The 24,018-nt window shown below is 37.6% G+C and overlaps 1 protein-coding gene across 1 annotated transcript in view; it reads left to right on the top strand.

The window, feature by feature from the left end:
- CNTN5 (contactin 5) overlaps positions 1–24,018 on the top strand; it is a 1,670,765-nt gene that overhangs the window by 1,011,822 nt on the left and 634,925 nt on the right. The window contains exon 4 of the mRNA NM_001102211.2: positions 6,031–6,252. Coding sequence (NP_001095681.2) covers positions 6,031–6,252 — 222 coding nt within the window. The remainder of the gene's footprint in view (positions 1–6,030; positions 6,253–24,018) is intronic.

Here is a 24,018-nt window from a genome sequence, read left to right as displayed (position 1 = left end):
GGTAGAGGGGAGAAGAGGAATTGAACATGATGACTATCCATAACTCTTTTCAAGAAGTCTTGCTATAAAGGAAAATTAGTGGAAGAAATGGTAGGTCAAGGTGGCCTTATTAAGGTTAGAAGAATCTCTGTACAGTTATGGGAATAATCTAACAGAGAGACAACAATTGGTGCTGATGGAGAGAGAGAGAGGGGATTTTCTAGAGTGATTTCTTTCAGCAGTCAAGATAGGATGTAATAGATTTCAGTGCACGCAACTGGCCTTTAATAGATGCACATACTGTTTATATATAACATATCAGTGGATGCAAAATAGAGTGTATGCATGCACATACAGTCAGTAGGAGCATGTGAGGGACACTTTCTTCTGATTGCTTCTACTTTCTCAGTGAAATTTATTATTGTTGCTCCATCAGTCAGTGGTGTGCAACTCTTTGTAACCTCATGCACTGCAGCACATGAGGCTTCCCTGTTCTTAACTCTCTCCCGGAATTTGCTCAATTCATGTCCATTAAATCGATGATGCCATCCAATCATCTCATCCTCTGTCATCCTCTTCTCTTTCTGTGCTCAGTCTTTCCCAGCATCAGGGTCTTTTCCAGTAAGTCGGCTCTTCGCATTAAGTGGCCAAAGTATTGGAGCTTCAGCTTCAGCATCTGTCCTTCCAATGAATATTCAGGGTAGATTTCCTATAGGATTAACTGGTTTGTTCTTGTAGCCTAACAGACTCTCAAGAGTCTTCTCCAATGCCACAATTTGAAATCATCAATTCTTTGGTGCTCAACTTCCTTTATGGTCCAACTCTCACATCCATACACGACTACTGGAAAAACCATATCTTTGACTAGATGGACTATTGTTGACAAATTGATGTCTCTGCTTCTTAATATGCTGTCTAGGTTTGTCATAGATTTTCTTTCAAGGAGCAAACATCTTTTAATTTCATGGCTGCAGTCACTGTCCATAGTGATTTTGGAGCACAAGAAAGTAAAGTCTGACACTGTTTCCATTGTTTCTCCATCTATTTGCCATGAAGTGATGGGACTGGATCCATGATCTTCCTTTTTTGAAGGCTGAATTTTAAGCCAGCACTTTCACCTTCATCAAGAAGCTCTTTAGTTCCTCTTTACTTTCTGCCATAAGGGTGGTGTCATCTGCGTATCTGAGATTGTTGAAATTTCTCCTGGCAATCTTGATTCCAGCTTGTGCTTCACACAGCCTGGAATTTTGCATGATGTATTCTTCATATAAGTTAGCTAGCTAACTGCATATCTAGCTCTCTACCTGCCTCAAAACTGAATTATTGAGCTTTCACCTCAAGCACATGCATGCCTTTTCCTGCATTCTTACCATCTTCTTATACCACAGACCAACCTCAGTTTCTTACTTTCCCTTCCTTACCTCTGATTCAGTCAGTAATTTTATTGACGTTATTCCCATACAGATGATCACTTCAGTTCTCACTAATCTTTGTCTCTTTTACAGTTTTAGGCTTTTGAGTAGCTTTTTTTCCCTTTTAGCTTGATCCAAATGGCACTTCTTTTTAAAATGTGTGTTGTTCTCCAGACATTTCATCATTGGCCCTTTGTTTACTTATCCAGACTTACCTCTTTTCTCATCTGTGTTACTCTCATCCTAAGCTCCAGACTATTATAATCTACTAAAAGTGCCATCAGCCTTTCTTTTCCAGGTCTTCATGTACTCTCTCCCTTTTGTACAGAGTATCTTTTTTTCCCTACACAGAGTTTTGCTGAAATAATCACTAATGCATTTCCAGGATTCACTTGGATAGCATTCCATCTGAAAATCATAGTCTGATGTCCCTAAGTAAGATAAGTAAGATCAGTCACTGAGTCATTTCCGACTCTTTGTGACCCCATGAATCGCAGCACGCCAGGCCTCCCTGTCCATCACCAACTCCCGGAGTTCACTGAGACTCACGTCCATTGAGTCAGTGATGCCATCCAGCCATCTCATCCTCTGTCTTCCCCTACTCCTCCTGCCCCCAATCCCTCCGAGCATCAGAGTCCTTTCCAATGAGTCAACTCTTCGCATGAGGAGGCCAAAGTACTGGAGTTTCCGCTTTAGCATCATTCCTTCCAAAGCAATCCCAGGGCTGATCTCCTTCAGAATGGACTGGTTGGATCTCCTTGCAGTCCAAGAGACTCTCAAGAGTCTTCTCCAACACCACAGTTCAAAAGCATCAATTCTTCCGCGCTCAGCCTTCTTCACAGTCCAACTCTCACATCCAACATGACCACAGGAAAAACCATAGCCTTGACTAGATGAACCTTTGTTGGCAAAGTAATGTCTCTGCTTTTGAATATGCTATCTAGGTTGGTCATAACTTTCCTTCCAAGGAGTAAGCATCTTTTAATTTCATGGCTGCAGTCACCATCTGCAGTGATTTTGGAGCCCAGAAAAATAAAGTCTGACACTGTTTCCACTGTTTCCCCATCTATTTCCCATGAAGTGATGGGACCGGATGCCATGATCTTCGTTTTCTGAATGTTGAGCTTTAAGCCAACTTTTTCGCTCTCCACTTTCACCTTCATCAAGAGGCTTTTTAGTTCCTCTTCACTTTCTGCCATAAGGGTGGTGTCATCTGCATATCTGAGGTTATTGATATTTCTTGTGGAAATCTTGATTCCAGCTTGTGCTTCTTCCAGCCCAGCGTTTCTCATGATGTACTCTGCATATAAGTTAAATAAACAGGGTGACAATATACAGCCTTGATGTACTCCTTTCCCTATTTGGAACCAGTCTGTTGTGCCGTGTCCAGTTCTAACTGTTGCTCCCTGACCTGTATACAGATTTCTCAAGAGGCAGGTCAGGTGGTCTGGTATTCCCATCTCTTTCAGAATTTCCCAGTTTATTGTGATCCACACAGTCAAAGGCTTTGGCATAGTCAATAAAGCAGAAATAGTTGTTCTTCTGGAATCCTCTTGCTTTTTCCATGATCCAGCGGATGTTGGCAATTTGATCTCTGGTTCCTCTGCCTTTTCTAAAACCAGCTTGAACATCAGGAAGTTCATGATTCACATATTGCTGAAGCCTGGCTTAGAGAATTTTAAGCATTACTTTACTAGCGTGTGAGATGAGTGCAATTGTGCGGTGTTTGAGCATTCTTTGGCATTGCCTTTCTTTGGGATTGGAATGAAAACTGACCTTTTCCAGTCCTGTGGCCACTGCTGAGTTGTCCAAATTTGCTGGCATATTGAGTGCAGCACTTTCACAGCATCATCTTTCAGGATTTGGAATAGCTCAACTGGAATTCTATCACCTCCACTAGCTTTGTTCATAGTGATGCTTTCTAAGGCCCACTTGACTTCACATTCCAGGATGTCTGGCTCTAGGTCAGTGATCACACCATCGTGATTATCTGGGTGGTGAAGATCTTTTTTGTACAGTTCTTCTGTGTGTTCTTAGGTTGAGTGAAAGGATTCTCCAGCTATGGATTAAAGTCCATAGATTCCCGAATTTACTTTTTCCTCACAGTGAATTAAAGTTGCACACACAGTTACCTTTATTTTCCACTATATAATTTGCTTCTTGAAAGCTGATGCAATACAATTTTCCCTCAGAATCCATGGGAGATTGTTCAGACCCCTGAGAATACCAAGATCTAAGAATGCTCAAGTCTCTTGTATAAAATGGATTAGTATTTGTGTATAACCCACACACATCCTCTTGAACCCTTTAAAACAACTCTGCTGCTGCTGTTAAGTTGCTTCAGTCGTGTTAGACTCTGTTCGACCCCATAGACGGTAGCCCACCAGGCTCCCCCGTCCCTAGGATTCTCCAGGCAAGAACACTGGAGTGGGTTGCCATTTCCTTCTCCAATGCATGAAAGTGAAAAGTGAAAGTGAAGTTGCTCAGTCATGTCTGACCCTTAGCGACCCCATGGACTGTAGCCTATTGTATAATAACTACTACAATGTAAATAGTGTGTAAATAGTTGTTTTTGTGCAGAAAATTCAAGTTTTGCTTTTTGAAACTTCCTAGAAGTTTTTTTCCCTGAATATTTTCAATTTGTGGTTGATTGAATCTGGGGATATAAAAGGCCAACAATATTTGTTCACCCTTGTACTCATAGCATTTATCCCCTACCAAGTTCTCATTACATGCTTTTTGAATACATGAATGAATGAATAAATTGTTAGATTTCTAGTAGCAGCTTTGGATTTACTTTAATTGATGAAAAAGTAATTTTCACTGCAACAGATGCAACTGATTATATAACAAATGAAGTCCTGCTGTGAAGCACAACAGCCAAATCCTAATTTGGCTCATCTCTATTTACATGGAGTGTCATAAGCCAATTACTGTACCACTTGGACAGTATGCATTTTATATGTGTGTGTATATATTTTTTATAGTCATGATAATGATCCTGGCTTGTTTGAACTTCATTATGACCTTTCTACTTTTCCATTAATTATCTTTATCTAATTTTAAGAACCATAAACCACATTCTCATACTCCATTTTAATTTTTAACACTTGCATGGGATATTTCTTTTTTTCTTTTTATATAGGAACAAAGTAGGCAGCTAAAACACAAAGCAACAAGACTGCACAGAGAAATGAATAGGTTCAGAGACTTCAATTACAAACTACCTTAAAGGAAAACTCATTCTCTTTTCATTACCTTACAGCTCGAGGTGCCAAAACTTGCATTTAATTTCAGGTTTTAAAGGAGATTTTATGTCTACCCATAATCTGTCCTCATACAGTTTGCTCAGGAGAGCTTAGCTATTTTCAGTTAAAATTGATCCACCTTTACCAGACTTATGGTTGAACACAAAGACTAAAAGACATCAATCTGTTAACAGCTCTTGATGGGATTGGACTACACCTATTGTGTTCATTTTAAAGGGCGGAGTACATCTAAAAATACACCTTTTTGAGTTTCAGAGAAATCATATTTACAATTTCACAGAACAGAAAATGTTAAATTTAATTTGATGCTTAACACTTAAAGTGTTACTTTCAAATCACAGTAATGTTTCATGCATTCCAAATTATCTCTATAAGACAGGATAATGATTCTAAATAATCTGAATTGTAAGAACTTGCTCATAAATATAAAATTTTATCCAAAATAAATTATCATCCATTAAGTTGAAATGTCAAATACCCTGCACAAAAATGTCTGACTCATAAAAGTATTTCCACGGTCAACAGATTATTGAAAACAATCAATATTAGACATAGAAAAAATCCAATTCCTAATTTTTTTTTGTAATTCAACATAATTAGTTTGTGTTTTTAAACATTTGATCTACATATGAAACTGACTTCCCTGTGGTCACGAGTTAGTACAGTCTACTTCAGACACCATGCATATCTTTTCTAAGGAAAAGTCTCAGAAATTAAATATGAGAAATGTTGATAATATCATGATATACATTATACATAACAGATTCTAAAAAAAAAAAAATCTAATTTTCTTTTTTTGCATTCCATAGTGAATTTGACTACTTTTCAAGAACATGAAGCATAGCTTACAGGCTAGTCAAAATATATATACTTCGTTAGACATATTTTCTACCATATGGTACATTTTAGGTGATGAAGATCCAATCTATATTTGTGGAATGTAGTTGATAATGCTTTTTTCCTCAATTTTAAATAATAAAGAAAGAACTTATTTCATATGTGAGGATGGATATTTTAGATTAAAGCCAAATATTCCTGACAAAGAAAATAAACAAATTTAAATTCGAATGGATTCCTTCCTTCCTTCCTTTTTTCTTTTTCTTTCCTCCTTTTCTTTCCTTTTATTTCATTCTTTTCATTCATCCCTCATGTCTCTTCTTTCTTTCTTTCTTTCTTGCAAGACACTAATGTTATAAATAGTAGAATTTTCAGAAAGTACTCTAAAATCTGTACAATTTTACTTTTTACAGCTCCCACTGTAGTTTCCATTTGATTTCATCTCTAAGGGAGATTTTCAGTGATGTCTTCAGAAGAAAAGTTCTTATTAAAGTCTTCTAAGAATTCATTTTATCATTATCATTCTTTTACAGAATATTCTGGAGCTCTTCCTGGCCTCCCTACTTCATATGCTGCTTTGCAAAGAATTAAGAAGAGTTCCCCTTCATCCCTGTACGGTTCAAGGACTAGACCACGATACAGTAGCCCTTCATTAGGCACGCTGAGTGTTTCTTCACCGAGCTGGCGAGGGGCACCTCAACATTATTATTCCCCCATCAATCTTTATCATCCCTCAGATGCCTTCAAACAAGATGGTAAGTGTCCAAAGGAAAATTACACCTGTTGGAGTTAAGCAGGGAAAAAAGAATTTATTCAAGACAATTAAAATACAAGTTAAGCCTATTGCGATAGAGAAAAGAGGTTAAACTCAACTCTGAAACAGCAGTGAGTTTTTAAGATCTGGAAATGTGGAGGACATTAAGGAAGACTTTGGCCACTGTGACTAGGCTATCTGTGATAATCGTTGCTTCTTAAAGTTAACCTCTTACCATCCATAGAGACTGGGAAATAGGGAGTCTCTGTTTCTTGATGACTACATTAAACAAACAAACAAACCAAAAAATGGGTCCCAATTCCTTGAAAAAGACATTTTTAGGTTTTAAAACTGGTAAGAGACTGGGCAACAGTCTACATTTCACGGAAGCAAAGAAAGAATTTATAATTGTGGAATTTCTGAAGTAAATTCTCTAAGAAAATGGAGGTTAGGGGACCATAGTCAAAAGGAAACCAGTCAAAGGTTTAGTGAAGCTGAGGAAAATGTTAATATCTTGTTAGTGAAAGTGTTAGTCGCTCAGTCATGTCCAAGTCTTTGGGATCCCCTGGACTGTAGCCCACCAGGCTTCTCTACCCACGGAATTCTCCAGACAGGAATACTAAAGTAGCCATTCCCTTCTCCAGGTCTCCTGCAATACAGGTATTTTCTTTACTATCTGAGCCACCAGGGAAGCCCAAAGTCAGCTTGGTCACAACTTAGAGCTATGTTCCATGAATCTTTCAGTTTTTTTTCCCCCATATATTTAATTATACTTGTTTCTATTTCTGATTTAGGATTAGTTTCAGTACAGTCACTCAGTTGTGTCCAACTCTTTGTGACCCCATGGACTACCGCACGCCTGGCTTCGCTGTCCATCACCAACTCCTGGAGTTTACTCAAACTCATGTCCATGGAGTCGGTGATGCCATCCAACCATCTCATCATCTGTCATCCCCTTCTCCTCCAGCCTTCAATTTTCCCAGCATCCTGGTCTTTTCAAATGAGTCAGTCCTTCACATCAGGTGGACAAAGTATTGGACCTTCAGCTTCAGCATCAGTCCTTCCAATGAATATTCAGGACTGATTTCCTTTAGGAGTGGTCTGATTTCCTTGCAGTGCAAGGACTCTGGAGAGTCTTTTGCAAGACTACAGTTAAAAAGCATCAATACTTCAGTGCTCAGCTTTCCTTATAGTCCAACTCTTACATCCATACACATGACTACTGGAATATATTTATATTATATTGTAATATATATATATATATAAATATTATATATTTATATTATATAAACACATTTATATACTAAAAGCAAAAATACAACATTTGAAAGGACAATCTGACAATGAATATCAAAAGCATCAATACAGTCATATCCTTCTGTCTCGTATTTTATTTCTAGAAATGTGCTTCACATGAGGAAGTAATAAACCATGTACACAGAGATATAAGTATCAGATCAGATCAGATCAGATCAATCACTCAGTCGTGTCTGACTCTTTGTGACTCCATGAATCGCAGCACGCCAGGCCTCCCTGTGCATCACCAACTCCTGGAGTTCACTCAGACTCATGTCCATCAAGTCAGTGATGCCATCCAGCCATGTCATCCTCTGTCTTCCCCTTCTCCTCCTACCCCCAATCCCTCCCAGCATCAGAGTCTCTTCCAATGAGTCAACTCTTCGCATGAGGTGGCCAAAGTACTGGAGTTTCAGCTTTAGCATCATTCCTTCCAAAGAAATCCCAGGGCTGATCGCCTTCAGAATGGACTGGTTGGATCTCCTTGCAGTCCAAGGGACTCTCAAGAGTCTTCTCCAACACCACAGTTCAAAAACATCAATTCTTCGGTGCTCAGCCTTCTTCACAGTCCAACTCTCACATCCATACATGACCACAGGAAAAACCATAGCCTTGACTAGATGAACCTTTGGTGGCAAAGTAATGTCTCTGCTTTTGAATATGCTGTCTAGGTTGGTCATAACTTTCCTTCCAAGGAGTAAGCGTCTTTTAATTTCATGGCTGCAGTCACCATCTGCAGTGATTTTGGAGCCCAGAAAAATAAAGTCTGACACTGTTTCCACTGTTTCCCCATCTATTTCCCATGAACTGGTGGGACCGGATGCCATGATCTTTGTTTTCTGAATGTTGAACTTTAAGCCAACTTTTTCACTCTCCACTTTCACTTTCATCAAGAGGCTTTTGACTTCCTCTTCACTTTCTGCCATAAGGGTGGTGTCATCTGCATATCGGAGGTTATTGATATTTCTCCCAGCAATCTTGATTCCAGCTTGTGTTTCTTCCAGTCCAGCATTTCTCATGATGTACTCTGCATATAAGTTAAATAAACAGGGTGACAATAAACAGTTTGACGTACTCCTTTTCCTATTTGGAACCAGTCTGTTGTTCTATGTCCAGTTCTAACTGTTGCTTCCTGACTTGCATACAAATTTCTCAAGAGGCAGATCAGGTCGTCTTGTATTCCCATCTCTTGAAGAATTTTCCACAGTTTATTGTGATCCACACAGTCAAAGGCTTTGATATAGTCAATAAAGCAGAAATAGATGTTTTTCTGGAATTCTGTTGCTTTTTCCACGATCCAGTGGATGTTGGCAATTTGATCTCTGGTTCCTCTGCCTTTTCTAAAACCAGCTTGAACATCAGGAAGTTCACGGTTCACATATTGCTGAAGCCTGGCTTGGAGAATTTTCAGCATTACTTTAGTAGCATGTGAGATGAGTGCCATTGTGTGGTAGTTTGAGCATTCTTTGGCATTGCTCAATATATAAGTATGCACAGATATAAGTATACACAGATATATATATAAGATACAAGTATACACAGCATTATTTATGAGTAGAATATAAGAAATAATTTAAATGTCCAACACAAGAGAGTTAGATAAAGGATGACTATGCAGCTATTAATATTAGGGTTTGAACAACATTTTCTAAATGTTCTCTTTGTTATTTTTGGGTATACCAACAACACATTACAAGGTTAGTTAACAGAGGGAAGCACTAGTATTTGATTATTACTAGCTTCTCTACCAGATTCTTTTGCATAGCTTATATCAGTAATACTCTCAACAAATATATGAAATAGATGTTATTACCATCTTCCTTGTAAGTGGAAACTCAGAAGACATATAAGCATCTTTGACAAGGTCACATTTCTAATAAGTAACCAATATAATTTTAAGTCTAATATACTTTGGGCTATATTTCAATTATGACTGATAAAGGGCTAAACATTCTGAGAAACACCTTGCAAGAACTAAACTACTTGGATGAATCCTAGGAATGTCAAACTAGGTTGTGATATTAAGCCCAGGTAAACAGACTCATGCCTTATGATTATGCCAGCTGTTACCATGTAGACTGTCATTTTATAGTGTTGTCATTTAAATTGAACTTAAGCGTGGTGTTATTTCCTTAAAATGTTTTATTTTTCAGTGTACTTATAAGCTTTAAGCTTTCATAATATGTCTGTGAGAGAAAATCAATAGGATTAGGAAATAAGGCACAGCTTACATGAAAATATTTGCAAAAGGCACACCTGATAAATTACTGTTATTCAAAATGCACAAAGTACTTTTAAAAATCAACATAAGAACTCAACAACATGAGTTAAAATGGCCAAAAAGACCGTAGCAGACTTGTCATCAATGAAGATATGCAGATGGAAAATAATTATATGAAAAACTACACCACATCCTATATCATCAAGGAAATGAAAATCAAAACAACAATGAGATACCATTACACACTTATTAGAATGGCTGGAATCCAGAACACAGAAAACACCAAATACTGTTGAGGATTTGGAGCAACAGGAATACATGCATCTTGCTAATGGGACTAGAAAAACGTACAGTCTCTGGAAGAGAGTTTGGCAGTTTCTTGTAAAACTAAACATACTCATCACATGGGAGAGATGGATAAGCAGAATATAGAAGATTTTTAGGGCAGTGAAAATACTCTGAATGTTATCATAGTGATGAATATATGTTCTTATACGTTTGTCCAAATCTATAGAATGTACAACGCCAAGAGTGAACCCTAACATAAACTACAACTTCCACTGATTATTATGTGTAAATGTAGGTTCATCTTTGGTAAAAATGTAGCATTCTGGTGAGTGATGTTGATAATGGGAGAGAGTACGCATGTTTGAGGATGATATAGGAGAAAACCTTCCTCTTAATTTTGCTGTAAACCTAAAACTGCTCTAAAATGAATTATTTAAAAAATCCATTACTTTAATGTCATACTCCTCAGATAGAGATGTGTTGGAATTTGTGTTATTTAGGCAACATTGTTTATTTTATGGGATGATACCAAGATAGAATGTATTGACTGATCACTGTGGGATACTCTTGTGTCTGTTCCTTTATTCTTTTATTCCAAATATACTTCAATGTGGCTTGCAGTGATATATAAAATACAGCTAGAAAATATGAATTAAAACACATGAAAGTAAGGAAAACATGAAACTTCAGGACATAAAATGGAGCTGGGTTTGAAACTAATTCAGAGTATCTACTGTAAATGTCTATAAATCTGTCATAGGTTAGTCCCATTTGGGGTAATTAGTTAAAGAAAAAGAAACTTTGGTCAGCTATATATTTCCCACTGGTTTAAGGACTAAAATGAAATAGATAGTAGAAATGCAGCTATTTCCAACACTAAGATTAGACAAATTTTCTGAAGGGCCCTCATTAACAGCTTACTGTTTGATGTAACGGTTAGTGACCCAGACAATATTCTTGATGTGTACATAACAATGAGTTTCATCTGCTCCAATAAAGATAGATGAAATTCAATTATCAATAGCAAAATGGGAAGTAATTATCTAACATTGTGCTCTTTTAATCTTTAATGTGCATACAATCACTTGAGAGCCTTGTTAAAATACACCCCCTTTCAATAGATCGGGAGTGAGGGCCATATAAGCTGCATTTATCAAAACCTTCCAGGTAATGCTTATGCAGCTGGTCTGTGGACCATGCTCAGAGTAGCAAGGCTCTAGGCTGCAAACTAGTTTGATATAATTTGTCTTCTGTTGCTCTTGTTTGATCTATATTTAGAGGATCAGAAAGAATGGATAGACTGAGTATTTTCCAAGTAATCTTCCATAACTGTTTTCTCATCTGAGCGTTTGAAAGATCTTGGCTAGATGTGACTTTAAGTTTGTTCTCCCTGATAACAGCCTGACATATGGCTTTTGTCAGGTAATTCCCTTTAACCTTAATAGAGAGTAAAACTGGTGTTGACATGCTTTTGTGAAAAACAAGAAAACTAACAGAGCCTGAATAGAATGTCATTCCATTCCTGCTCAAGTGAAGCCCAGAAGTACCCCAGACAGGGTTAAGATTTTTCTGAGCAACATAAAAGTGTAGTTTGCAGAGCAATTTCGGAAAGCAATTCCACTTTGGTATATACCACCTGGAGTAACCCTCCCACACATGCACAAGAAAATATAAAAGTATGCTCACTGCAATATAAGTTTAAAAACAAAAAATTGGAAACAACCCACATGTCCATCAGAAGGGAAATGAATAATACATAAATGGTGTTTTTCATTCATTGAAAAATTAAAACTGTTAGAGACAAACATCTTTATACAACAAAATAGATATATTTCAAAATATAACATCTAGTGAACATAGAAATTTGCAGAATATCACATACAATGTCACTTATGTAAAAAAGTAAGAATCAAAGAAATATATTGAGCTGGCCAAAAAGTTTGTTCATGTTTTTCCAACTATCATATGGAAATTTTTAATATATGATGACCTGTAGTAAGTAGACTATAAAATTGATCACAGTGATTCCTACTTGCTGGTATTTATAATATGACCCCTTTTCTTCCACTGCGGGATGAAGCTAGTAACCTTCTGGAGAATAGATTATGACTAAATTTCTTCCAACACTGAGTTATAAAAGACTCTGACTTGCATCTGACTTCTGTTCCAAAGAAGAAAGCTTAGTCAGGACCTGAGTAAACAAATCTTGACTGATTTTGGGATTGGCTGCCTAAAAAGAGTACTAACCTGTTGAGATAATCACAAGGTAACACAGGAAAATAAAATACATGAAACTTATGTTAAAAAAAAAACCCTTAAAATCACAATATTGTGAGACGAATGCCCTGTAGAAAATATAGAAGGATGGTGAAGACATCAACAAAATAAAGTTTTATGTTTATTATCTCAAAGTCTCTGTTTATCATGAAACCAGATGTGGTTTGACTTGTCCTCTGGCTCTGTGCCTTTCACAAGGTAGGACGTCAGCCTCATCTCAAGGCTCAGATAGGTACAGAGCCACTTGTTAGCTCACTTACCTCACAAATCGTTCGCAAGATTCAATTGCTCAGGGTTTTTGGAGCAAGTGTCTAAAACTGCTCATCAGCTGTTGGCCAAAGGCCATTCTCAGAGGGGGTTTCCATAAGGAAGCTCACAGCGTGGTAGCTGATTTCCCACAGCAGGAGCAGGTCAGAGCAAGAGAAGGCAAACAAGATGGCTACAGTAAAAATATCACAGTGAGTCACTGACTTTTGGTTGAGGTGAGGAAGTAGAGACAGGGAAATAAATGAAATTTGAGCTAGACTCAAGAAGGGGAGAAGAGAAACTGAGAGTGCCTGAAAGAGAGAATGTTGTTCATTTGAGCTGAGCAATCAGAGGAGTCCTCTAATTGTTCTTTCTGTTTCAACCTGATACTATTATTTTGGATAATTATAGTGATCACTTCAAATTATTCCAGTGAAACATTCCATAGACCAAAGGGCATTATCAAGTTTTAAAAAACTGAGTTGTAAATAGTTATTCTAAAGTAGTTGTTTGAATGCAAGGAATATCATTTCATTGATTTTAAAAATTGACTGTTTAAATTAGAAATGCTTATGGTAGTATAGGTTAATCAAAAGCCTTTATGAATCAGCACCTCAATATCTGCAAAACATGTTCTTGTCTTGGATTTTCCAATGTAGACAAGGACTATTAATCACGGTGGATATTATACCTGTTACTGCCATTATAAAAGAACAACCAGTAAATTGGTCTTTGATTTCATCTCTTTTTTGTTATTGTTGTGGTTTTAGTGGGAGTAAACATAACTAAGTATAGGGTGCATTTTATTCTTCTATATGTGATCTGATAGATAAGATATTTTCTTGCTGGCAGAAGGATAGTCTGTATTAGGAGTGATTCTGACTACAATGTTTAGGTTTTTACTGGTGAAGCCCATTTATGGGATTCAGAGAATACAAATGTAACCCCATGGGAAAAAAATTGTGGATCTTAAAAGTTGTCACTGTTTAGTCACTAAGTTGTGTTCCACTTTTTGTGACTCCATGGACTACAGCACACCTAGCTTCCCTGTCCTTTACTATTTCCCAAAGTTTGCTCAAACTCGTGTCCATTGAGTTGGTGATGTTATCCAATACTCTCATACTCTGTCACCCCCTTCTCCTTTTGCCTTCAATCTTTCCCAGCATCAGGGTCTTTATCAATGAATCAGCTCTTTGCATCAGGTGGCCAAAATATTGGAGCTTCAGCTTCAGCATCAATCCTTCCAATGAATATTCCAGGTTAATTGCCATTAGGATTAATACTTGTGGTCTAAGGGACTCTCAAGAATCTTCTCTAGCACCACAATTCAAAAGCATCAATCCTTCGGTGCTCAGCCTTCTTTATGGCTCAGCTCTCACATTCATACATGATTACTTTCAAAAGCATAACTTTGACTACATAGGACTGTGTTGGCTCTGCTTTTTAATACACCGTCTAGGTTTGTCATAGCTTTCTTTCCAAAGAACAAGTGCCCTTGCATTTCATGGCTGCATCACCGTTCACAGTGATTTTGAAGTCCAAGAAAATAAAATCTGTCACTGCTTCCATTTTTTTCCCCTTCTATTTGCCATGAAGTGATGGGACTGAATGCCATTATGTTAGTTTTTTGAATGTTGAGTTTTAAGTCAGCTTTTTCTCTGTCCTCTTTAGCTGAAGCAAATTATTATTTTGTTACATTTAAGTATATAATTTTGGATCTTTTTAATTCCCTCAATGATAAGGGCAACCTACAATTTATGTACCCCTCTGAGTCTATCCAGTTTTTGGAGTTGCTACCATTGGCTTCTGACATCTTGGAGATTTCCTGAAACCTACCAAATTTGTTGCCTCGTATCCTCAGTACCTTTGGCTGAATTTCACTGTTGATGTGACTTGTTTCCAGATTAGGTTTGGAACATGGGCAATGGCATCATGACTCAAAGTTATCTCTGTGTCGATAATTTCCTGTTGTTTCCTCAAAATACACTTTGCTGGTATATTGTCTTGGAGATCAAATAAAATATTTAAATGATCTTTTATGAGAATAATAACTCCTTCTGGGCAAGGAAAAGGGTATTTCACTTGGATGATATACTCCTCAGTAAATCAGATCACTCCATTTTCTCTCAGTTTAAGACTATCTTTTTTTTTTCTTTTTTTTAGTTGAAGGATAATTTACATTACAATGTGGTGTTGCTTTCAAATCAGCCATAAGTATACATACATCCCCTCCCTCTTGATTCTCCCTCCCACTCCACTCCATCCAGCCCTAGTGCAGAGTTGAGCTCTGCTTTATACAGCAGCTTCCCACTAACTATTTTACGTAATATAGTGTATATAAGCCTTATGATTTCATGACTATTCTTTGAGACTTTGATTTTATTGTTTTATTGTATTCTTAATTTTTGAGTTATTTTTATTATTTTCTGTTACTATGCTTTTCTCTCCAACTTAATTACATGTCACTTGAAAAAGGCCATCTTGTATACTCCTCTTTTTTATCTTTCAGAACTTAGAGCAGGGCAAGCTTAGTAAGAGACTAACAAATATTGTTTAATTAAGGATGCATCTACTTGAGGAATTTGAAATATGACTTCAGATTTAATTTCTAAACCATGACAGAATGTTTACCTGAAAATTGTAAAACTAAACGATGTTTTTTTTTTAGAATTGCAAATGAAAAGGAGGGAAAAACAATGTCTTCCATCTGTTGACAAGTAGCTAGTGATTTGACATCTTCTGAATGTTATATGGGATCAGTTCACTTCGATTATTCTCATGTGATAGCATCTCTGAATCATCTGACCTCTCTTTTATAGGTACATTAAAAGCGATGAAAAAATCTATTAGACTCAATTTATAGTATGTGCATAACATAATACTACTACCCATGAAACATTCATCACAATGCTTTTTAATAAATCATGTTCTTCAATTCTTAGAAATCCTTGAAAGTTTTATAATGACAGTTCACACTGGTTTAACTTTTATAAAGAAACAATTTAAATGTTAAAAGGCACCTTAAAGAAAGGTTTGGATATTATCTTTAAGAATTTATCTTATATTCTCATATAGTGTGAAAAGTTTTTTTTTTTTTCACATTCTAACTGTGAGTGTCATCATAAAATGCAATTTTAACCAAACATTTCAAAATTTTTAGAAATTATCACATGAAATAGATTAATGATCATTAAAATTGAAATTGTTTTAATTGTATTGGACATGATATTTTGATATTTCTTCTTAGATTGTAACACTGATATGCTTAGTTCATATTACATAAATAAGCTAGACAAAGTCATTAATTAGAGGTAACCAGTAGGTGGGGGCTTCCCTGGTGGCTCAGATTGTAAAAAATTTGCCTGTAATGCAAGAGAATTGAGTTGATCCCTGGGTTTGGAAGATCTCCTGGAGAAGAGAATGGCTACCCACTCCAACATTTTTGCCTGGGGAATTCCATCAACAGAGGAGCCTGGTGGGCTATAGTCCATGGGGTAGAAAAGAATTAGACACCACTGAGTGACCAATCTAAAAAAAAAAAAAAAAAAGGAAAGAAAGAAACAGTAGGTGGAGAACATTGGCTCTGACATTAGGCTTAACCTTTGAGAAAAATTGGAGAAGGAAATGGCAGCCCACTCCAGTACTCTTGCCTGGAGAATACCAAGGACAGAAGAGCCTGGTGGGCTGCAGTTCATGGGATCACAAAGAGTCAGACATGACTATGCGACTAACTTGAGAAAAGTGGAATCATAAGTAGTTGTTTAAAAGAGGATATAAGTCTGAAAGACAAGTTTATAATCTAGAAGTGAAGTCACTCAGTTCTGTCCGGCTCTTTGTGATCCCATGGACTGTAGTCCACAAGGCTCCTTGGTCCATGGGATTTTCGAGGCATGAATACTGGAGTGAGTTGCCATTCCCTTCTCCAGGGGATCTTCCCAACCCAGGGATGGAACCCAGGTCTCCCGCATTGTAAGCAGACATTTTACCATCTGAGCTACTAGGGAAGCCACAGTGGTAATGCTTGGAAGACTCAGGAAACAATTGAAAACACATGGCCCAACCAAGAAGCAAGGCTTCCCTAGGGAACCTGGTTATAAAAGTCTCACATAAGGTGATACTTAAAAGCTTTCTGGCAGGAAAAAAGTTAGTATCTGGATAGTCTATCAATAAGTGGTAGAAATTTCAAAGAGGATTAGAGTGGATGAGACGTCAGCTTGATCCTGACATGACTCTACAAGGGAAACCAATGTCTCCATAAACAAAATGATATACCAGTACTTCAAGAAGCTTCACTAAGAGAAGGGCATGTGGACATCAGGGTCACATTTCACAGTAAAGCTTCATCCTCCTATTTAGGCATCTCTGTCTAAAGACTACTGTCAATACCATGCTAACTTTAGGATCTGGTTTATTGTTCTAATTTGATTCTAAGAAGTGGTGATACTTCTACTTTAGAGGTGTTTTTAAAATTTGTGGAGTAGTTTTGATTGTCTTAGTTTTGATTCAAGTATGCTACTTCAGAGAGTTGAGACTGGGAGTGCTAAATGACATATAATTATAAAGTATAGGACTTTTAAGTGGAGTGAAAATTCTCTAAAATTTTCTGTAGCAAGAATCTCTCTGTATTATATTATACACAAGGTATTTTGATATATAATGGATGTGTCAGTGAAAAATATGTAAATTACAGCAAGATTATATTTAGTTTTGTCAATAATAACAGAATTTGTTGACCATTTAGAAAATCACACCACCTAACACCAATAACACTGGTAACATGTGATTAAATTACACTTAGATCAGTTTACATTTGTAGCTGCTACATTCAAGGGGTTTTATCAATGAAAGCAAGCTTTACTTCTTTATGTCTTCTATTATAATTGTTCTTGAGAATTTACATACTGAATTTAATATTATTTTATAATGTTACTTATTTTATATTTTCCCTTTTCATTAGACTCAAAAATATATAGGTAGGTTAGAATACCCTTTATTTTATCAATAATAAGAGGAAAATTATAAAACACTAGCCTGGAAGACTGTAGTCCATGGGGTCGCTTAGAGTCAGACACAACTGAGCGACTTCACTTTGACTTTTCACTTTCATGCATTGGAGAAGGAAATGGCAACCCACTCCAATGTTCTTGCCTGGAGACTCCCAGGGACAGGGGAGCCTGGTGGGCTGCCGTCTATGGGGTCACACCGAGTCGGACACGACTGAAGTCACTTAGCAGTAGCAGCAGCAGCAGCCTAAAGATGGATGCGCAGCACTTTTTCCATAAATTCTATACTGCTTTTTGGACATGATGAGACCTGAAAGGATGGAGTGTTACTACAATCTAGGAATAATAAAAGAGAAAAGGAGAAAGAGGAATGATTTATAAGTGTAATGCAAACATTTGGAATTTATGCTAGTCTACATAATTGCTTCCAAACCTAGCCCCTGGCTTCCAGTCAAAAGTAAGGCCATCTTGCCCCCCAAATTTGGATGATATAATCCTAAGAAAAAGCTATCTAGAGCAACTCAGGAGTTACTTTTCTCACATGTAAACCTTAACATTGTAGTTAACTGTCATGATGACCTATTACTTCCATGGATGCAAACCTCTTCGGAGGAATATATACCTCCCTCAAAAACTGTCACCTACCTAGGTGGGCTGATCCTTAACCTGCCCTGTGATTGCCCTACAGAGGACAAGATCAACAATTCATAGCACAAAATCAGTTCAAATGCCGAGACTAATAATGCTACACATACACCAAAAGGTATGAAAGGATTTATTATTCACATCAGGAAGCTTTCTGGCAAGAGCAGGATAGGTTGGTCTGAAAATGGCTTGAGAATGGAATGGGAGGGAATGAGTGGCACTAATTTTGTCGTGGCTGGGGTGTGGGACTGGGGTGAGAGTTCCGATGTAGTTTGCATGTTATGAATTCTCTTACTTGAGTCAAGGGAGGGATGAGTGTCATCTTTCCCTGAGGTGAGGCAAAAGGAAGAAAGTGACTGGTGTGGCTTGAAAGTCATCATCAGTCAAATTCAAAAATGGAGTCAGATTTGACTACATGACTGTACAATGAAAGTCAACCATGTGAAAATACGAAATAAAAACCATAACATACATATAATATAAATGTCTAAATAATGACCCTGGACCAGCTAGAAAGGTTATCAAAATAGGATTTATAAAGAGAGACATGGGGTTAAAACCGATTTTCAGAATTTGGTCATGTTAAGAAGGACTGGGGCTCAAGGATTAGGTAGAAAGCCAGTTATAAAAACTGGAGCACTAAAACTGGTACAGCTAGATACAAGGCTGAATGATTGAATATCTCCTTTCATAGGCCGTTGGCCTGGGAATATACTTAACTAAATAGTAGTTCAAAGGCCTGAACTAGGAAAGGAGAATATAAGTAAGGTTCTATAATCTAGTGATATATGCTTCAGTGACCACTGCTTCGTAATCAAACTGTGAAGCTTTAAAGTTATTTTGCTTTTAAATATAATATCAATCAAGACAAGGTAATTCTGGATGCTATAACAAATAACTTGACACAATATATGTTTCTTTTCTAGTCACATCCTGTTCCACTTGATTGTTCAATACGTGGAGAGTTTGGGAACCATGTTACATCTGTGATATCTATTGGGACCGCACTGGTGCCTGCTGCTTTTTTGTTCTTTTTATTCAGTTGCTCAGTCATGTCTGACTCTTTGTGACCCCATCAACTGCAGCACTCCAAGCTTCCCTGTCTTTCACCAACTCCTGGAGCTTGCTCAAACTCATGTCTATCAATTCGGTGATGTCATCCAACCATCTCATCCTCTGGCATCCCCTTCTCCTCCTTCCATCAATCTTTTGCAGCATTAAGGTGTTTTCCAATGAGTTGGCTCCTTTACCTTTAGCTAATTGACAGGTGAAAAATGGATGGATTCCACATATATTATTTCAGTCCAGAAACAAGTCACATTGGAGGCCCAGTACAATCATAAGAAAGGTTAAATAAAGTATTCCAATATTCTTAGGAAGAATAAATGGGATTAATGAGCATCTAGCCAATTCCTGTCACACACGAATAGGCAAAATCTATCAAACATAATTATGTGTTAATGGTGACATAAAAGTTCACTGTAGATGATCATTTTGACATTGAGTATAAGTAGACACTTAAAATATTGTTCTTCATTTATTAATTCATTATTATTAAAATGGTTCAGTTTATTGATTATATTAAAACAAATTTGGTTTTTAATGAATTAAAATTTAAAGTTAAAAATATTTTGTTGAAATTTTTATTTTACATAACATTCTATCAGGGGAGCAGAAGATATTCTTAGTAGAGTCTTCATATTTTAATCTTAATGGTAATTCTGTAAATTAAGTGTTATTGATGTGCTAATCAATTCAATTATAGTAAAATCTTAAGTAAACTGTATTTTAGAACAGAATTGAATCAAAAGATGTCATCATCTAGGACACAAACATGTTTCTTATTTCAAGACACACTTCACTTTTGAGAATCCTAACAATTGGCCCAGATGGTAAAAGAATAGCCTGCAATGCAGGAGACCCAGATTTGATCCCTGGGTCACAAAGATCCCCTGAAAAGGGAGTGGCTACCCACACCAGTATTCTTGCCCAGAGTATTCTATGAACAGAAGGGCCTGGGAGGCTACATTCCATGATGTCTCATAGAGTCAGACATGACTGAGTGACTAACACACAACAACAAAACAGTAATTGGTTAAGTCTTCATACATTACTAAAAGTGATGAAGTTATGATTGGATAAATTCCAAGGGATTATTAGAATGGAAAGATTATCCCTCTGATTCTAAAACTTTCAGTTCATTCACTCGGTCGTGTCCGACTCTGCGACCCCATGAATCGCAGCACGTCAGGCCTCCCTGTCCATCACTAACTCCTGGAGTTCACTCAAACTCATGTCCATCGAGGCTCAATAATACTTAAATCAAGAATTTTCATTCTCTGAAGTATGATTACTTGCAAATGGTATTTTTATTCTTTATTTTTCTGGGAAGTTTATAGCTTTCACAGCTATGGCTTGTCTTAAACACATTTTTCTATCAGTAATATGGAGAGATGAAAATAGCTTGTTGCTGCTGCCAAGTCGCTTCAGTCGTGTCCGACTCTGTGAGACCCCATGGACTGCAGCCTACCAGGCTTCTCTGTCCATGGGATTCTCCAGGCAAGAACACTGGAGTGGGTTGCCATCTATTATTATGTAAAAATTATCTCAAATTTTAGCAAATTGAAACAATAATCATTCATTTTCTCACAGAGACTGTGGGTCTGGAATCTAGCTATAGTTCAGGTGGGTAGTTCTGGCTTAAGCTCTCTCATAAGATTAGATGTCAGTCAAGCTGTTGATTGCAGCTGCATTCACCTTTGAAGGATTGACCGATGAAGTTCCACTTCAAACCACACTCATGTAGTTGTTAATAGAACTCAGTTTCTTTTTGGTTATTGACCAGGCCAGAGATTTCAGTTTGTCATATGTGGACTCCTCCATAACCTGAACAAAATCTCTTTTCAACTTTTTCAACAACTGTCTTCCTCCAAGGAAGCAACTGACATTGTATGAACAGTTTAAAGAACACATAAGTAGAGTCAAAGTACATATGACAAGATAACAGAAACTTATAAGAAGCAATTCTTAGAGTGCAGGAAACAAATGAAAAGGACAAATAAAACCATTAAAGAATTGAAAGCATCATTATTGGTAATATAGAAGCAACTGAAAAGATAGGAGCATAGCAAACAAATTTGGAAAGTCAAAGAAATAGGAAAATGATAAAAATACAAACTTGTTACAGGGGGTTTCTGCAGTGGTCCAGTGGTTAAGAATTTGCCTTCCAGTGCAGGGGGCATGAGATTGACTCCTGGTTAGGGAGTTGAGATCCCACATGCCTCGTGGCAAAAATACCAAAACATAAAAAAACAATGGCAGCAATATTGCAACAAATTCGATAAAGTCTTTAAAAATGACCTACATCAAAAATTTTAAACATACTTTATAAAAAAACTTCTTACAGAGATGATGAAGCAGACATTTAAAAAAAAGCCAATGTATTCCTAAATGGTATGAAGAGGATGAAACAAATGAAGAAATCTTCCAGAAAAATGAAGTCTTAGGAGGGAAGAAAAGATGGTGGAGTAAGAATACATGTAGCTCAACTTCTCCAACAGATACACATAAAGGAATAGATCTATATGTGGAACAATCTTCACTGAAAATGAACTGGAAACTGGCAAGACTCCTGTACAAGTAAGAATTTAAGAAGATACACATGCAATTGAGTAGGAAGGGAAGAAAAGCAATTGAGTCAAAACCTGTGCCCACAGGAAAGGAACTCAGAGAACAAAGAAGATTTTAGGAGTAGATACCTGCCCTGGGGAGTGAGTGACTGAAGCCACAGACAGGGTGTCCCATTGTTGGAGTTCCACACAGAGTAGACAAGCCTCCTTGGCTGGATGGAATATGTTTGGATCAGATAGAAGGTCTGGAAAAGCTTGCAGTACACTTATGAGGGGTCTGCTCCTGCTGCTGCTGCTGCTGCTGCTGCTGCTAAGACACTTCAGTCATGTCCGACTCTGTGGGACCCTATAGACGGCAGCCCACCAGGCTCCCTCGTCCCTGGGATTCTCCAGGCAAGAACACTGGAGTGGGTTGCCATTTTCTTCTCCAATGCATGAAAGTGAAAAGTGAAAGCAAAGTCGCTCAGTCGTGTCCGACTCCTAGCAACCCCATGGACTGCAGCCTACTGTCCATGGGATTTTCCAGGCAAAGGTACTGGAGTGGGGTGCCATTGCCTTCTCCGTTATGAGGGGTATATACATGCTAAATAGCCCCAAGGCAGAGGGCAGAGAGAGATCTGCTGTTGTGGCTGCAGGTTTCCCACAGCCAGCCACTGTATGGTACATGCCACAGTCCAAGTCAAGTAAATGCTCTGACCTCACTCTCTCCATGGCACAGCACAGCTCTGGATCTGGAGCAGGCCAGCCTGGAGGAAGGGCACCACGAGGGGATGCAGAAGCTACCTAGTCCTGGGGCACAGCCCAGGGAGGGTGGTCCAAACCTAGAAGGCATTCCTCAAGCCATGTCCCCAAAGCTTCCTAGATCCTGACAGTGACTGCTCCACCAAAGCTAATCCCCCATCATGTGCTTAGAGTCCATGTGGGTCCTGCCACTCCTGTGAAATGACTCCACAACAGTGAGACGGTAATGAAGGCAGCAGAGGAGGGACAGTGATCAGCTGTGAGAAACAAATGGAGCTCACACCCAAGGCTGCCCCTGATCAGAGCCGCAACCGCCTACACAGGCAGCACTTGATGCTCTGCTTGCACTTGAGTCTCACTTGCTTCAGCTTCCCCCTTCTTCTGGGGCAAAGAACCTGGTTTGGGGAGAGAACAAATATACACTTAAAGAGAATAGAGCCACTTTGAACCCAGTCCTCAGGGCTTTTGTTCCAGCAACTTGGGGTCATATCCTATGCTTGACACTGAGGTATGAGGAAATCCTACCTCATACTCAGTGCCAGCTTTAGCTCCTCCATATCCAGTCCCATTCCTACCAAGGTGATACCTACCAGCACACCCTGAGGAAAGATGTGACTGGCATCTACTTCACATCAGCACTCTTACCAAAGGCATTAGATACACCCAGTTTGCATAGGGAGGTTCTCACATAAAAACATATCACTGTAAGATTGTGATAGGCAATTGTTTCATTTAAATTCATGGAGCCAGAGAATATTAAGTAAAATAAAAAGTCAGAGGAACTATTCTTAATGGAAAGAAAAAGAGAATACTCCTGAAAAACAAATAAACAGAAATAAGTTATCAATAAGATTGATAAGATAAATAAAGATAAATAAGAATTCAAAATATTGTTACTAAAAATGTTAACTGAATTAGAAAATGGCAACCTACTCCAGTACTCTTGCCTAGAAAATTCCATGGATGGAGGAGCCTGGTGGGCTACAGTCCATGGGGTCACAAAGAGTCGGACATGCCTGAGCGACTTCATGACCATGATTGAACATTTTAATAAGGAACTAGAAAATATAAAAAAGACCCAATCAAAAATAAATAATTCAATAGACAAATCACAAAAAATACTAGAAGGGATGAGTTGCAGACTAAGTGACAGAGAAGAATAAGTTATCTGGAAGATAAAATAATAAAATAATCCAAATAGAACATAAAAAATTAAAATAAATTTTATAAATTTATAAATTTATAAATTTATAAATTTATAAATTTATAAATTTATAAATTTATAAATTCAGTTGCTCAATAGAAGCAACTGAAGAGATTTCTGATCCAAGTAAACAACATAAGAAATGAAAGAGGGGTGATAATAACAACTGATATCACAGAGCTACAAAAGAAAAAAAAGTCACAAGAATATTGTGAAT

The sequence above is a fragment of the Bos taurus genome, chromosome 15 (genome assembly GCF_002263795.3).
Source record: "Bos taurus isolate L1 Dominette 01449 registration number 42190680 breed Hereford chromosome 15, ARS-UCD2.0, whole genome shotgun sequence".
NCBI classification, from domain to species: domain Eukaryota; kingdom Metazoa; phylum Chordata; class Mammalia; order Artiodactyla; family Bovidae; genus Bos; species Bos taurus.
Note: the sequence above shows the minus strand (reverse complement) of the source record. Positions and strands in the feature narration are given on the sequence as shown.